The sequence below is a fragment of the Teleopsis dalmanni genome, chromosome 2, assembly GCF_002237135.1.
Source record: "Teleopsis dalmanni isolate 2A chromosome 2, ASM223713v2, whole genome shotgun sequence".
Classification (NCBI taxonomy): Eukaryota; Metazoa; Arthropoda; class Insecta; order Diptera; family Diopsidae; genus Teleopsis; species Teleopsis dalmanni.
This window is the reverse complement of record NC_051847.1, coordinates 127,131,330-127,147,149: the sequence shown is the minus strand read 5'-3', so window position 1 is coordinate 127,147,149 and position 15,820 is coordinate 127,131,330. Positions and strand designations below refer to the sequence as shown.

The window sequence follows — 15,820 nt, the reverse complement described above, 5'->3', positions numbered from 1 at the left end:
TGTTAACTATCTAGGGCTGTCAATTAAAGACCGTTAGATATACCACACAACTATAGTTAGATATATGTACCACATATGTAAATATATACTAAGCCAGTGATGTTAATTTTTTCTCTATTTCTATAGTTTGTCCAGCTGAATGCCCAAATAATTGTCGGGATGAGAAGACGTGCTGCAATAAAGCCTGTCTAGGCGGTTGTGCAGCTAATGATTTAAATGTCTGCCTAGCTTGCCGTGAATATTCAATTTACAACAATACTTGCACAGATCGGTGTCCTAAAAATTACTACAGTGTAAGTATAAATTATAGTGAATCCTAAAAAAAAAAGCCAAAAATGTAACGAGTTTAGATATGAGTTCTCATGGAATAATTTTTGACTGTTGACTAATGCTAAATTACAATTAGAAAAGAATTGTTATAAATACCGTGATCTGACCCACTGGGAACACAAATCTATAATTGAATTAAATATTTAATTAATATATAATTTAATTAATATATTTATATATACAACGTTTTTAAAAACAGTTTTTCTTTAATAAATAATATATTTTATTTACTTTAGTATTTAGATCGAAGATGTCTCACAGCGGAGTCATGTTCCCATATAGGTACAAAGTTTGAAAATAACAAACAGGAGACATTGGTACCATATAATGGCACTTGTACGACACGCTGTCCAGATCGGTATGTCAAGGTTAATGGAACATGTAAAGTTTGCGGTGACAAATGTGTGAAGAAGTGTGGCGGTGGCTTAATTGATAGCGTAGCACGTGCCAAAGAAATGCATGGTTGCACACATATAACCTCAGAAGGTTTGACAATAAGTATAAAAAGGGGTGGACGTAAGTTGAATAGAGTTGTGGTAAATATTTTTAAGTTTTAAACGAGTTTGTATGCTTTTAGGTTACTTAATGGAAGATTTGGAATTTGGTTTATCGTCGATAGAAGAAATTGATTATTACTTGAAGGTGCAAGGCACATTCGGTATGTTCTCATTGAAATTCTTCAAGAACTTAAAAAGAATTAGAGGCACTAAACTCCTGGAAGATAAGTCAGTACCTACCTTTTTACTTATTTTAAAATTTGTTGATATGGAAATAAAGAAAACATTAATTTTCTATTTCAGATTTGCACTGTATGTATTAGAGAATTCCGATTTGGAAACTATCTGGGGACCCAATAAAACAGTATATATAGACAATGGACGTGTTTTCTTTCATTTTAACCCAAAACTTTGTTATGATGAAATCGATATGCTGCGCCCAATGTTAAAGAATAATGCTACATTTGATAAGAATGAAGTGGCAACGGATTCAAATGGTTCTAAGGGGTCATGTGAGTGACAAATTAAATTAAAGCACTAAAAAATACTAAAATAATTAATAATTACATTAATAATAATGTGTGTTTTCGTTTCTTGTGCAGGTAATACTACTTTTTTAAATGCAACAGTTTTTAAAGTAGCGTCTACTTGGTTTGGTATTGGAATAGACGCAATTAAATTTGATGATGAACGCACTTTCATTGGTTATCAATATTATTTCATTGAAGATAAATATAAAAATGTTACTAAATATGGGCATCGTGTATGTGATGATGGGTAAGCAGCTTATCGTACACTATTCAAATTCAAATTAAATACATTTACTATATATAATTTCTATTATAATTACAGTTGGACAGTGAGTGAGCCTACCAAACAAACAAGATATATTTTCAGTGAACTGAAGCCCTTTACTCAATATGCTTTCTATGTCAAAACAATGACCATATCATCGGAACGTCGAAATGCACAAAGTCCCATACAACATATCACAACTAAATCAGCACAACCGACACCAGTACGAAAAATAACAGCTATACCTAAGTCTAGTAATGAAATTGTAAGTATCGACATTAATATAAATAATGATTATATATATTAAAATGCATTTTAAATTATATTAATTAGATACTGAAATGGCGCCCACCGGCAAGAGCTCATGGCAAACTTACGAAGTATATAATACGCGCCAAACTTGATAAAGCTCGCATAAACTTGGGCTCAAGAAACTATTGCAAAGATCGTAAGTTGATGCAAACCTATTATTATTGTAGAACTATTCGATTCATTGTGATTTTATGACCATTTTTCAGCTTATATATATCGGGGCAAGGAAGATGAAATTAAACCTGAAGGTATTGTTTATCCACAAACAATTACTGAAAATCCGATAGGACGTTCAGATTGTAAATGCGATGCAAAAGGGGAAACTGTAGAAATATCAGAAGAAACCATACACGAAGGCATTGAATTCGAAAACACAATACAAAATTTTGTTTACGTAAAGTAAGAAAAAAACTTACAAAATAAATTATAAGTTAATATAATAATTATCTGTGGATTTAGGCAAAGCAATAGTACTAGCTCAAAGTCAGAAAGCAGTGATTCAAACTTGGTAAAAGGTATTGTGCAACGCCATCGACGTAGTGAAAATGATTTTAACATGCTCAGTATTTCAACATTACTTCCACCCTTGGATAGCGGTACAATATATGAATCAACGCATAATGAAACACGCATGGATAATACAAACACATATTACGAAGTAATAGTACAAGAGGTGAACGATAGCACCACCGAATATACATTCAAAAATCTTAAACATTTTTTCGTGTATGAATTGGGTGTACAAGCGTGCAGAGAACCTGAACTAGGTGCAGATGAGAAAGATTGTAGTATAATGTTGCATACGGATGTTCGTACTTTGAGATTAGGTAAGTGACTAAAACTGCTTTGAATTGAATATCGGTTGCAACAAAAAATATAGTGTTTAATAAATATAAATATAAAATATTAAAGCCAAAGATGCACTTTGTGGTCATATTCTTTATAAAACACTTTCATATAGAAGTGCAGAGGTACAGTGACTCCGATGGATTGATCAAATTCAAAAAGCACTATTCGTGCCTTATATTATCGTCCCTTATATAAGAAACTGGAGAAGTCTTTATAAACTTTTTTATGTTAATATTCGTAAAGAAATGTTAATGGCTTAAAATTAAACTGATCCTTCTTAAACGAGTACTACACAAATAATATTGCAATTCAAAGAGCGGCAGAATCTATGCCCCAGAGCCACTCTTCCATCCAAAAATTTAAATATTGTTTACCGTTCTTAACAGAAATAATACTAGCAGCTCCCCGCAGGTCACAACCACAAAAAAATGCTTTTCGATTCATGCAATAATAAAAAGTACATTCTAGGAACATCAGTTGTCTATTGTGTTTCGGATTATCGTAATTTATTTTCTTTTTTTTAAAATTTATTATGTATAGAATTTTCTATACTCTAATTATACTCTAAACACTCTCTCCACGAAAACTATTATATACCCAAATTATACAATACTAAACGCTTTTTGGCACTACTTCGACTATTGATCATTTATTATATTTTTTTTAAATTATAACAGATAACGTTGATAAAGTTGAAAATTTTGATGCTAAATTGGAACCAACAAATACAACTCGCTACAATATTCGTTTGCGTTGGGATCCGCCTACACAACCAAATGGTGCTATCGTCTCCTATACAATTATATATCAACTCGATGTATTGGATGCGGTTGACGAGAAGAAATGCATAACAGAACTAGACTATCGCAATATGACCAATGGTTATTTGTTAACTAGCCTATCTACTGGCAATTATAGTATTAAAGTAAGAGCTAATTCATTAGCAGGCGAAGGCGTAGACTCGCCAGCAAAATATGTTCTCGTTCCCGTAAGTATATATAATATAATATAGAAATATTTAATATTCATATAATTAAAAACTAAAATTTTTTACCCTAGTCCACTCAATGGTCTACAACTGCCATTACTATTGCTTGTGTAATAGCTGTAATAATACTCTTCGCATTGCTTGCTGCTACACATTATGTATGCAAAAAATTACGTACTAAGCCATCTGATCTTAAGATATACCCTAACGTCAATCCGTACTATATAAGTCTACAATACATTCCTGATGAGTGGGAAGTTGAACGTGATCGTGTTCTACAACTAAGTCCACTAGGACAAGGTTCATTTGGTATGGTTTACGAAGGTGTGCTTAAAGCCAAAGATGAAAACAGCGTGGATACACCTTGTGCTATAAAAACTGTTAACGAAAATGCTACGGATAGGGAACGCATGAATTTCCTTAATGAAGCGAGTGTTATGAAGAAATTCGATACCTATCATGTGGTGCGTTTGTTGGGTGTTTGTTCACGTGGTCAACCGGCATTAGTTATAATGGAACTTATGAAAAATGGTGACTTGAAATCGTATTTAAGAGCGCATCGTCCCGATAGCGGTGATGATGGTAGCAAAGGAGAGGGTGAAGCACGAATAAGGACTAGACTAGCAAGTGGACCTGTACAACCACCACCATTAAGTCGTCTCTATCAGGTATATAGTTGGACATACATTTTAATTATTTTAAAATATTTTATAAAATCCAAATTTATGTGCGTTTCTGCAGATGGCTATTGAAATAGCTGACGGTATGGCTTATCTTGCTGGAAAAAAATTTGTACATCGCGACTTAGCTGCCCGTAACTGTATGGTTGCAATTGACTTAACAGTAAAAATTGGTGATTTCGGTATGACGCGAGACATTTATGAAACCGATTATTACCGTAAAGGCACAAAAGGCAAGTGTAATACTTCAAGACATGAAAATTTAATTTGTAAAAAAGGATTCAATTATTTTATAATACAAGCTTCTTCTTCACAAAATGTAATTTTTTATCTTTGTCATTAATTATTCTAGGACTTTTGCCTGTGCGTTGGATGGCACCTGAAAGTTTACGCGACGGTATGTATTCAAGTGCCAGTGACGTCTTCAGTTATGGAGTTGTATTATGGGAAATGGCTACATTGGCTTCACAGCCATATCAGGTATTTTAGCAATTATAGCCTTATAATATTAAGAGAATTTCTAATTAATATTTCTTTCTTTACTTTAGGGTTTGTCAAACGATCAAGTTTTACGTCATGTTATTGATGGTGTTGTTATGGAACGTCCTGAAAATTGTACCAATATACTATATGATTTAATGCAAAAGTGTTGGCGTTATCGTGATACAGCACGCCCTTCATTTATGGACATAATAAAAGATTTGTCTGATTTCGCCGATCCAACATTTCGTGATGTATCATTTTATCATTCGGAAGAAGGGGAACAAATTCGTATTAAGGAAGAAGCAGGTTTGTTAAATTTAAAGAAATATTGAAAGAAATATTTTATACTATTTGACTTCTTTTGCAGAAAAACCCAGTGATCTTGCACGTGTTATTGATAACAACAATAGTCCAGTGAATGATGAGAAACCCAACTCGCCATATAGGTGAGAAAAGGCTAAATTATTAACTAAAAGCTTACAACTTAAGCAAAATATACAAGAAAATCTGCTCTCAATTTTTAGGTAATTTTTCGGCTATCAACAGAACAAATTTCAACACATTTCCTTATTAGTTTCCAATAAAATGTTAACATTTTCATAAATTCTATTTTATAAGATAATATATGTTATATATTTATAAATTGATTTTAAATATAATTCGGAACAGTTTTGTTGGTGCCCAAAAATTACTTAATAATTAAAAAATATTTCATTTCATTTTTTTATATATTGGTACATTTTTAAAAATTCAATTTAACTAATACTTTTTAAAATTAAATATTTTAATTGGATATATTTTATTGTTTTTCTATTTGTTGTTGTAAAATAGAATTCATTTCACAGGAACAATAATAGTAGTTACCAATTTAATATTAATCGTTGTGCAATAGGAGTTTTTTGTAAATAGTTTTGTTGTGATTTTTAATTTAGCTTAAAAATAAAAATTATTTCCTGTTTTATTAATTAATTATCAAATTCAAAAATACCTTCTTACATCACGACTAGATTGCGTTACAAAAACTACCGGGTCTACATCCCGATGTCACTCGTTGGCCTCGACGACCAACCGCCTTTCAACACCCTCCAAAGGGACTACACAACCGGATTACTTCAGCAAATACAATGACTAGGTTACGTTGGCGTGGCGGCCTTGTACACCAAAGTCCATTTGAACCCACATAATAGTCCGTTGTTCATATGTACACCAACTGGTCAGTGTATAAACAACGCTGAGAAACATAATTCTCTATTTAAGTCAAAACCAACCAACCTGATAAATCTATAAACTTGATTAAATCCCTGTTTTAATTAGATGACAGCTTCGTCATGCCGATTATAAAAGGGGTATCAAAGATTTTAACCAAAGTTGGGCATTGACAAAAATATGGTAACATGGATTTCTTAATTTCTTTAGAGCAACAAACCACGATAAAAGTTATTAACCCAATCTGGGTCTAGTCTCATAATATTTCTTTCTAATACGCAGTGAGTTCTCAGCACCAATCCCGTAAGACTAAGTAGGTTCCGTTTTAGTTAAAGCAGCTAACTGGTATGTTTCTTGTCCACTTTGGACCATGTAGATCTGGAGCTGTGACAGAAAGTTTCAGCTGCCCACGCTTTTTTTAAGTTATACTTACGTATTGTAGTTTAGTTACCAGCTTAGCTGTTGCAAATGAGACACCAAAATATATCACGATTAAGAAGGATCTAGTAATATAAAAATAAAATTATTAATATAAAAATATAGTTATTTTTATAAAAATAAAATTATTAATAAATAAATAAATTTTTTTTTGAAATTAATATATGGTATTTTGTGTTATATTTATATATGGTAATATATATGGTATTTATATATCATATATATATATGATATATATATGATATCATATATTTATATTTATATTAATTAACAATTAATTATTATTAGTAATAATTGTTAAATATCCATATAATAAATTTAAAGTATTTTAAAATTCATAATATTTTTAATTATTTATATAAAATAAGTTAGTATATATGTACACAGCAAAATTGTCAGTAGTTAATTAAAATAAAATTGAATTTTAATTTATTTTATTTGACGCGTTTAGTTTGGGCAACTATGGGATTACTAGCAGTACACCTGATGGCCAATCAAAAAGTAGTTATCAATTTCAAAATCCTCCACTCGATTCAGAGCCATCAACATCAGCTGGTATTTTTAGTAGCGGCAGTGCACACTTACAACCCCAAACACATCCTCATACACATCCACATCAGCGTCAACTTCATCAACCATTACGTAGTCGTTTTCCAGTTTCTAATCCCAGTTTACCCAAAAACTACCAAAATGAAACTGAAGCAGCTGCTTATGTGCTACCTGATTATAACATGGATGAACATGATGGTCAACATCGTCCGGAAGTACCAGTAATTGCGGGAAAAAGTGCAGAAACTGACGAACGTGGGTATGAAGTGTATGACCCTAGTCCAAACTATCGTGAACATGCTCCTTACGATGCTGCCGATGAAGAAGAAGATTTTGATCAACAAACAACAAGTCGTAGTGGTAAATTTGGTAGCAGCGCTGGTGGAAGCGGACGAATTAGTTTATTACCTTGGAACAGACAGCGACAACGTGTGCCAACAATTATGCCAATGTCTAGCTCAATGCCAGATGAAGTTACTACTAGTACACCAATGTCTTCTTCCTTACATCCATCGACTGCTTCCGCAGAGTCCACCACTGCTTCAACGGCTATACCAGCAAGTAGTAAAGGTCAACCGACCAGTTTGAAGCGCGCCGTTGCTGATACAGTACAAAATGTTGGTAAATCTCTAATGCCAGCGCCGTTTCATCGAAGATTCTTCAATCACAAACGTTCTGGTAGTAATACTAGTCACAAAAGCACAAGTTCAAATCCAAACACTACTTCTAATAGTAATACCAATCTAACAGGTAGTAAAAATTTAAGCACAATTGAAAGTGGTGGCAGTGGTAGCGCAGGCAGCTACACTGCAACTCCACGCTTTTTCACACCCGCTAAAACGACGGTATCATCTAGCGAAAATCCTAACTACAAACATCAACCACTGAATGAATCACTAGATACAACAGCATCGCCATCAAAGTCGCTAACTACCACATCAACAGCGCCATCAATTAGTGAAAATCCAAATTACTCACATCTGCCAGCAACTGGTACTGATATACCACCTATTAGTCATCCCAATTATATAATGATGGTAGAACCACCACGAACTGCACTGCCCACGCCTTTTACGCATGTAAGCGTTAATCCTAATTATCAATTAATGGGCCCAGCACCACCAACAACAACACAATCCAGCAGCACAGGAGGGTTTAGTACGCAACCATTTACATCACTATCTGCAGCACTGCGCCGAGAGCAAAGTCGTGAAAGATTCTACAATTCAGACACGTCATCAGCTAGTAGTGATGACGAGCCGCATACGGAGAATATTAAAATGGAACGCATGCCACTGAATCGTAAGCGCAGTAGTGAACGTATGCCAACATCGAAACGCAGTAGTCGAAGCCGTTCGCAGAGTCGCAGCAAATTTGAAGAACAGCCTTCAACCGCCACAACAATGCCGCTCGTGTCTACAGCATCTGCTGCACCATCAGCCAATTATTCAATTAAGGAAAAATGGTTAAGGCAACAACAAACACAACAACAACAACCACCGCCCCCGAATGGTTTTATTGGACGTGATGCGTAATGACTCAGTGGGACAAAACTAAGCTAAGCCTTCTGAAGGTACGCGTACGTCAAGGATAAGCAAGTACGGTAAGTAAATTATGCATGTAATTTACTTTTGAACTGACGTACATATTTTGTATAATTAATGTAAAATATTACTTAATAAACTCAAACTAAATTTTAGGATTTTTAATTATTATATTTTATATATTGGAAAATGAAAATTAAATGTTAATATTATTATATTTAATTATTTAAATGTTTTGTATAAAGTCTAATCAAAAATGCTTAATGAAAATGTATTACAAAATTAAAAAATCCTGAATACAATGCAAAATTCTTGACGCGCAATATTATTGTATTATAAATCGAAAATGCCTAACTTTGCTACAGTAAATTTTAAGTATATAGCAAAGTGCAAACTAAAGTAACTATAACTTAATAAACTATATTTAGCCTAGATAAATCTACTTAAATGCAGTTTAAAAAAGAAATTACATATATTCTTAGTAAAACAAAAGACTCAAGACACAAACTTGTTAAGTAAATTGTGCGCATTTTTTGACATAGTTATTTAACTATAAAGCAAATATATAGACATATATTTATATATACAATATAACTGAATACTAGCAAAATATATTGACTAAAAGTAACTAAACTGATATTTCAATTTTATACCGAAATGCGTCATTATTAAAATTTTATATTAATTAAATTCATTGCTTTCAGCACTAAAACTAAATATATTAAGCTTGCATGATATTAAAAAACAAAAATAAATAATTTAAGAAAAAACATAAAACATAAAACATAAAAACATAAATAAAAAAATCGAAGAAATTAGATTAATAAAATTTTTAAAAAATTGTAAATAATATTTAATATTAACTTAAAAATATTTTTTGCATTTTTAAGCTTTTAATAATATTAAGATATTAAGTTGAAATTATTTTTGGGAAAAAAAAAGAAAAAAGAAAATTTATTGTTATTTTTAACTTAAAAATCATTCAACTAAATAAATTTTCTACTATACTGAAATATAAAATACAAAAAAATTTGGCATAATTAAATAATATGTAAACGTTAAAAATTATAAAATTTAATTAATTCTATTTTTTCCAAATTTTATTATATATTTTTTCATAAAATACGTTTAAAATTCATTAATAAAAGAAAATAATTTCCAAAAAAAAAAATAAAACTAAATTACATATGTTGTAAAAACTGTGAAAACTTATAAATATTAAATAATAAAAATAAATTTTTGTAAGCAATCAAATTTCGACAAAATGATAACACAAAAAAAAATAATATTTAAAATAAATCAAAATAAAAAATTATTTAACTAAAAATTAAATGCTATATGCTAAATTGGAATTTTGGAACATAACAGAACATAACAGCAACAGAAGCAAATGAACTATATAATATATACATATTGTATATACAAAAAAAAAATTAAATTATATTAAAACATGTACATAAAAGCATACAAATGGCAAAGCGAAAAAAAAATATTGCAAATATTTATGTTTGCATTTGCACCATTTGACCTATAACGCTCCTTTTAATTCATAATATAACAAATTAATAATAATAAGAATATATACTGAACATGTTTATAATTTCACACAAAAACTCATTTGTTTATTTGTATAAAAATAATGAATGAAAATTTTCTTAATTTTTTTTTTTATAAATTTATTAATATGTATATTTGAAATTTTAGTTCATTATTTTAAACAAAACAATATTAAAATACTCTAAATATAAATATATGTATATGTACGTACATATGTATATATAACGCACGTCAACAATGTAAAAAATTAACATTTTTGAAATTTTTTCAAAGGCAAGTTTTTACTCATTCACTTAAAAGGAAGCATAATGTAAAAAAAAACTCACACATGTTTATGCATATATATACATACATGCATTACCAAAATAATATTAATATTTTATTATTTTAATTATAATTTTTATTTGTATATTAAGCATAAAATAGTAACACTCACATTTAAACTGAATTAATATTGGTTTGTAGACTTACTTACTTTTACTGCAGTAGTCCAAAAACTGAAATGGAGGTATTTGTCAAGAAGATGCTACCAATGTCGAAATATAAAGAAAATATGATGGACTTTATATTAAAATAGTTGTGAAATGAAATGAGGGTTGGTAGACCCTACCACGACTGTTGAATTAGATGACAAATACCAGTTGGTTGTACTAAGTACCTTTATATTGTTGACCACCTGTTCCTTGCACTGAATAGGCGGACATCCTCTATCTACTTTTTCACCAGCTGGTACCGAATAAAATGTTTTCTTCCGTTAATTTTCTGTTACTAACACCGTTTCATCAATGTTGTTTATTGTCCAAGCTTTTGTATCATATAGCAGGACAGATATGATAAGAAACTTGTAGAGCGTGATATTTGTTTGTCAGAACAGGACTTTATTTCTCAAGTGTCAATAGGAACATCTGTTGGCGAGAGTGATTCTTCATTGAATCTTTATTCTAACGTAATTTTTCGTGTTTACGTTAATTCACAAATAAGCAAGGGGTTTTACATTTTCAAATATTTGTCAATATTTTATTTGTCAATATTGCTATGATATACTATAAATATTGTTTAAATATTTATTTTAAAATGGTCCCACAACGTCATCAGTCTCTATAATGTTATATGTCTAAGCGATCAGTTTATATCTGATTAGCCTAATTAAAACTCCTGTCTAATTGGTTAAATTTGTAGATATTTTAACACTATTTTAATAGTTTTATTATCCAAGCAAGCACTCCAAATCTAATTATGTTAATATATTCTATTTAGTCAATCCGACATTTAGACTGAGTTTATGTCTTCAGAAATTTTTAGTAACTGATCAAATTTATGTAGTTTTGTTTATTTTTTATTATTAAATATTTTATAAATGTACTCGTCTTTTTTCTATATATCTGCGCTAACAATACTAAAAATATATTTTATATATATGTATGTGGGTAATTGTTTTTAATACATAATACCTGACCGTGATCTACAAGCACCTATTGTTCTAATAATATATTTTATTCTTTTACTGTTCTTTAGAAAATCATTTCTGTAGTGTTTTTTTAATTTGAACGCAGTATATAGTCAGATATGTTAGTCTTTGCTTTAATTTCCTAATATAACTATTTATTTTATTTTTAATATTTTTTATTTTCTATTGCATTATTTCCAATTTTTTTATATTTTTTATTATAAGTTTTTTAATTTTTTATATAATGTTTTATTGTCCTTTTTTTGTTTTACGTTATTCTTAATTATCATATATTTCTCTTTAATAGTGTTGTTAAAAACTAGTGCGTTAAAAAGCTTTGAGATAAGTTTTAATAGATAATTTAATAATTATTTTTTTTTTTATTATTAGATCGTGAATTTAACACATAAAAATTAAAAATGTTTTTTAAAGTAAAAAATTTCACTTATAAAATTGTATTAAATATTTAATTGTATTTTAATTTTTATAAAAAATTATTTGTATTTCGGTCTACTTCGTGGATCATCTTCAGTGTACATTGAAAAAAAAATTTTTTAATTTTTATGTGTTAAATTAACAACCTAAGCCCAGTAATAATAATGAAAAACATATTGAATATTTGCGGCCCTATGCTCCTCCGCAAATATTTAAAGGATTAAATATATATATTAAATATTGGTCGTAAAACCATTATTTAATAATTAAAATAACAATTTTAATTATTTTTTCAAATTCTACGTTATTGTGCAATTAAAAATATTTTTATTAATATATTTGAAATATTCTAAATTTCATTAAATATTTTTTTGTAAATTTTATTCAGCACTAATTTTTTATGTTTTGTTTATATATGAGTTTAATAATTAATTTAATGAAACATAAATATGATACACTTTAAGTTGGCCAAAAAAACCCATATAGGAAGGAGATTTTCAATATTTTAAGGTTTCGTTTCTGTTTTTATTTTTGAAATTCTTTTTTTACTACAAACCATTATTAATTCAAGTCATAAAACCTATCTACATCATCCATCGTCTCTCCATTTTTACGGAAATAATTCATTAAATAGTATGCTAAGTCCAAACACGCCAACAGCAGCAATAATAATTATTATTTTCACAACTATTACAATAAAAACAAGAAGTACAAATTCTCTTTTAAATTATTTTAAATTTATAAATAAATTATTGTAATAAACAAAAACCAACTAAAATAGCTAAACAATTATTTAAAAAGATTATTATTAATTATTTAAAAAAAAAGAAACGAGTATATAAAAACTTACACAAGTTCAAACAAAATTTTGTTACTCATGCAAGAAAAATAGTTACAAAAACAAAATAGTAATTAATTTTTTAAGCAAAAATTAAAAGGAAATAAAAACATATACACAATATACATCTATAGATATACACCTTTTTTCCAAATAGATAATTTGAAATATTAAGGTACGCTACAAGCGATGAAACGAATTTATACAAATTCTCTTTTTCCACGTAACAAACAAACCGACGCCATATATTTTTAAGATTTACACTGCAAAAACTCATACAAACCATACTACACAGTTACACTGAAACACAAAATGTACAATTAAATTTAATGGAAACAATATTACAGATTTACAGATTTATAGATATACAGACACATATATATATTATCATACATTTTTTTTAGCTACAAAAATATCGAATTTTATTTAATAATTTCTTTTTCATTTATTAATTAATTTATTTATTATTTAAAGCTTCAGAATGAAAAGTTTGTAAATAACCAATTACGATATGTAATTGGGACCAAGTTATAGGGGTTATCTTTGGGTTAATATAGTATGTATTTTATATTTTTTAATTAGTACCGAAATCGCTGAAACACGTCAAAAGTCAATTAATTTTTGACTTTTTGAGTAATTTCAAAATTATGAGTACTTTAAGAACTTCTTGAATATTTTTTTTGTGTCATATGTTTAATTTATATTTTTTTTATTATTTATTTAAATTTTTTTATTTATATATATATTCTTTTTAAAAAAAAAAGATTTTTTTGTTATGTCTGTATTTGATTTAAATGTTTTAGTTATATTATTTTTTATTGAGTTAGTATTTTACTTTTATTTTTTTTTATTTTAATGAAATTTTTCATGATATTTAACAAAAGTAAACATTTTTTTTATTTTATTTTTTAAAAACATTTTTTATTTTTATGTTTATAAATTAAATTTGAATAATTTGCTACAAAATTTTTATTTTAAATTTTATTATTTTTAATTCCATTTTTATATATTTATGTGTTTTCTAAAAATTAATGTTTTAAATTTGTTTTTTTTTATTTACTCTCTCTATGGTCTTTTTATTTATATTTGTTTTTTTTTTTTGTTTTTGTTTTTGTGTTCAATTTTTCGTTTTAATTTTGGTAAAGGTTTTAACTTGTTATTGTATTTTTTTGTTTTTATTCTTATTTTTAATTATATTAAGTGATACTTTTTGATATTTAATTATATTTATTTATTATATTTAATTATCTATTAATGATTTTTTTTAATGTCATTTAATAAATTATATTTTTATTTATAAATTAATTTGTTTTTATTTAAGATTTTGTGTATTTAAATGTTATTTTCTTTTCGTTTTTTTTTATTATTTTTTTTTTTTAGAGTTTTCTATTATTTATACACTATTATTAAAATGTGTACACGCATATTTGTGGTTTATCATATGTTTAATTGTTTTAATCAAATTTATTCTTATTTATTTTTATTTTTAATATTTTTTTTCTTTTATACGTAATAAATTTTTGTGTATTATATGTATTTTGATTTTCAATGAAATTATTGTTTGAGTTTTGTTTAGATCATAATATTATCATTTAAGATCTTGTATTTATATTGTATTATTATTCAAAATATTTAAAAACAAACAGATTTTTACACTAATCACTATTACAATAAATACTTTATTTTATATTTTGATATTATTCAAAAATTTCCTTTAATAACACATTATTTCTTGATTTTATTTTTTATAATTTTAATTTATATACAAGTTTTTGATTTAATTGAACTTATTTGTATTTTTTATTTTACACATTTGCATTATTTTTGTTTTTATTTATTTTAATTTTGATTTAATTTGTTTAATATTCATATTTTTGTTAAATTTGTTTTTATATTACATATAGCTAAGATTTTGATATATTATTTATTAAAACAGTTTTTTTTGTTTTTTTAATTTTTTATATAAATTGTCCGTTCTTATATAAATGTTATTATTTAAATACTGAGTATTTTCGTTTATGTATATGCGATATATAAAATATAAGGGAATTTAATTTACCATTATGGTTTTTCAGAATATCACTCGTTAGTCATGTAGCCTACCGAAAATCATGCAATCGGCAAACATTTTTTATGCATATATAAACAATTGACACCCCTACCGCTATTAACAGGTTATCATATTGAAGCTTACTTCTAAAGCCTTAAAAATATATTAAATTAATTATTAAATAAATAAAGTTATTAATTATTAAAAATACAAATAAATATTAAAAATAAATTTAAAAAAATGCATCGAAAATAACAAGCTATAAATAGTATATAATAAACTATGTTTGGTTTGCTCTTAAAACTACATTAAATGCATATATGATATTTGTATAAATATGCATAAAGTATTCAATAAAATTAAAGTAAGATTTTAAATATATACGTAATACATTTTTTTTATAAATCCTATTGTTCAATAATAACTTTTTTAAGTCAAACAATATACATATAAACAAACATAAATAAATGGAATCCCCACTTTCCCACTCCTATCTATTTCTGTAATAGTAATAGCAATTTTGTATTTTCATTTTTATATTAAAATACAAACAAACAATTTTAAAAAATAGGTAATTATTTTTATTTTCTTTTAATTTTACACAAAAAAGACTGAAATATATAGTTCCTTTGTTTTTATGTAAATAAAAAAATAAAATAAATTTAGTTTCAAGTGGCAACATACATAAAAATATAGAAAATACGTAAAAACATTATATGGAATTATTATTATTATTACTAATTAATAATAGCAAACATTAAGAGTTGTTATTAAAACAACTCACACAGACACACAAACACACACATATACACCCATTCAAAT

General features: G+C 27.3%; 1 protein-coding gene across 1 annotated transcript in view; it reads left to right on the top strand.

The window, feature by feature from the left end:
- The window catches only part of LOC119680082 (insulin-like receptor), a gene marked incomplete at its 5' end in the record, with an annotated part of 56,586 nt that extends 47,765 nt beyond the window's left edge, over positions 1-8,821 (top strand). Inside the window, 16 exon segments of the mRNA XM_038092724.1 lie at positions 127-293; positions 567-846; positions 908-1,055; positions 1,131-1,339; positions 1,430-1,604; positions 1,680-1,887; positions 1,956-2,070; positions 2,141-2,333; positions 2,394-2,761; positions 3,461-3,771; positions 3,843-4,439; positions 4,513-4,684; positions 4,804-4,931; positions 5,000-5,240; positions 5,302-5,380; positions 7,030-8,821. Coding sequence (XP_037948652.1) covers positions 127-293; positions 567-846; positions 908-1,055; positions 1,131-1,339; positions 1,430-1,604; positions 1,680-1,887; positions 1,956-2,070; positions 2,141-2,333; positions 2,394-2,761; positions 3,461-3,771; positions 3,843-4,439; positions 4,513-4,684; positions 4,804-4,931; positions 5,000-5,240; positions 5,302-5,380; positions 7,030-8,662 — 5,024 coding nt within the window. The 3' untranslated portion in view covers positions 8,663-8,821.
- Positions 8,822-15,820: the final 6,999 nt, after the last annotated feature.